The following is a 1,755-nucleotide window of genomic DNA, read 5'->3' as shown; positions in this document are numbered from 1 at the left end:
GTTGAAGAAATGAAACCACGTGTATATAAATCGCATTTATTGCGCTTCGACCTTTTTCAGACAATCGTGGTCAAAAGTTGTTGGGAAGGTTGCGGGCATCAGCTCACTTCACACCTAATTCGGTTTTTCTAAGTATTGGCTGAAGTATTTGGGAAATACCATGCTCTTGTGGCCCCCCTCCCCCATGTTGGAGTTCTTCAGGTAAGAAAAGTCACCATTTTTTGCCCCTGGAAAATCCAACATTGTTGGAGTTCTTCAGGTAAGAAAAGTCACCATTTTTTGCCCCTGGAAAATCCAACATTGAAAAGGGGGAGGGGGGTATCCGTAAAATGAAGTTACCTTCCCAACACTTTTGTCCATGATTGTAGTTGCACTTCTCCAACTAGTTAAGCCTCCTCTAATTTATGTACTAAGAGGACACGACATTGGCGACGAGGATGAGTACAGCACAAGATGTCTTTGAGCGAAAATGGCGTTTTAAATGCGATTCCTAAGTTCGACTGTCACTCGGATCCCGCCACGTTGGGACCACGCTGGACGCGTTGGTTGATATCTTTTGAGTCATTTGCGGATTGCAAAGGTCTTATTATCACTGAGGCTACAAATGCAACCACAAGGCAACGAAGACGAGCGATGCTACTCCATTTCGCAGGCCCAGATGTACAAGAAATTTTCTCTACTCCTGCAGATACCTGCGAAGCAACCGATTACACCGCAGCTATAACAGCATTGAATGGATATTTTCTTCCCAAAGTCAATATGCAGCCTTCGCCCGCCAGAAATTTCACCGACTCCAACAAAAGGAAGGAAGGTGAGGCTGTTTTGCAGTTTGTTACTCGATTAAGAAAAGAAGGAAAGGATTGCAATTTTGGTGTAGACTTTGACAACCAGATGAGAGACGCGGTCCTGTGTAAATGTAGGTCAGATTATGTAAGGCGTAAATTGCTTGAGGAAAGAGAGAAGCTTACAATCGCTCGCACGCTAGAAATCGCAGAACAATGTGAAAGTGTATATCACCAAATGCCTCATCTCAGTGTGAGTGAGCCAAGCCACGAAGATGCAAACAGGGTTTACGAAAAATCTGAGCCACCCGATGGTAAACAAAACCGAAAGAAAAAAGGAGTTCATTGCTATCGTTGTGGGTCGAGTAGGCACATGGGTAGAGATCCAAAATGTCCTGCTAGAGGCCAGACCTGTAGGAAATGCAAGGAGAGAGAGGATTTTGCTAGAGTCTGCAAAAGCAAACCAAAGAAACCAGGAGTTAACCGAGTTCAAGAAGAGCTAGAAGCTAATCATGATGGGGGGCAGGTTGATTATGCTTTCAGAGTCACCAATGAAGCTCACTCAAATCTGCTTAAGTTGTCTATTGGTGGGGTAAAACTCGAAATGTTAGTAGATTCCGGAGCCACCAATAACATTGTTGATGAAGAAACCTGGGAAGATTTGAAGGCTAAGAAGATCAAATGCAAATCAGAAGCTGCTCCAATTGACAGGAAGCTATATGCCTATGCATCCAGCAAACCCCTCCCAGTAAAAGGTCGCTTTATTTGTGAAGTGTTGATTGGAAAAGGGAAAGCTCATGCTGAATTCCTAGTCATTAAAGGAAAAGGAGTACCACTCCTCTGCAAAGATACTGCAATGAAGTTAGGTGTGCTGAGAATAGGTGTTGATGTCACTACAGTTGCTGAAACCAAGCAGACACTGCAACAACAGTTCCCAGAAGTATTTAGTGGGATTGGAAAGCTGAGCTCAAAA

General features: G+C 43.8%; 1 protein-coding gene across 1 annotated transcript in view; it reads left to right on the top strand.

Annotated features, from left to right (window-relative positions):
* The first annotated feature begins 453 nt into the window (after window positions 1–453).
* LOC138020809 (uncharacterized) overlaps window positions 454–1,755 on the top strand; it is a 1,341-nt gene continuing 39 nt past the window's right edge. The window contains exon 1 of the mRNA XM_068867731.1: window positions 454–1,755. This exon is cut by the window's right edge and continues 39 nt beyond it. Coding sequence (XP_068723832.1) covers window positions 454–1,755 — 1,302 coding nt within the window.

The sequence above is a fragment of the Montipora capricornis genome, chromosome 10 (assembly GCF_036669925.1).
Source record: "Montipora capricornis isolate CH-2021 chromosome 10, ASM3666992v2, whole genome shotgun sequence".
Taxonomy (NCBI): domain Eukaryota; kingdom Metazoa; phylum Cnidaria; class Anthozoa; order Scleractinia; family Acroporidae; genus Montipora; species Montipora capricornis.
This window is presented reverse-complemented; position numbering and strand designations above follow the sequence as displayed.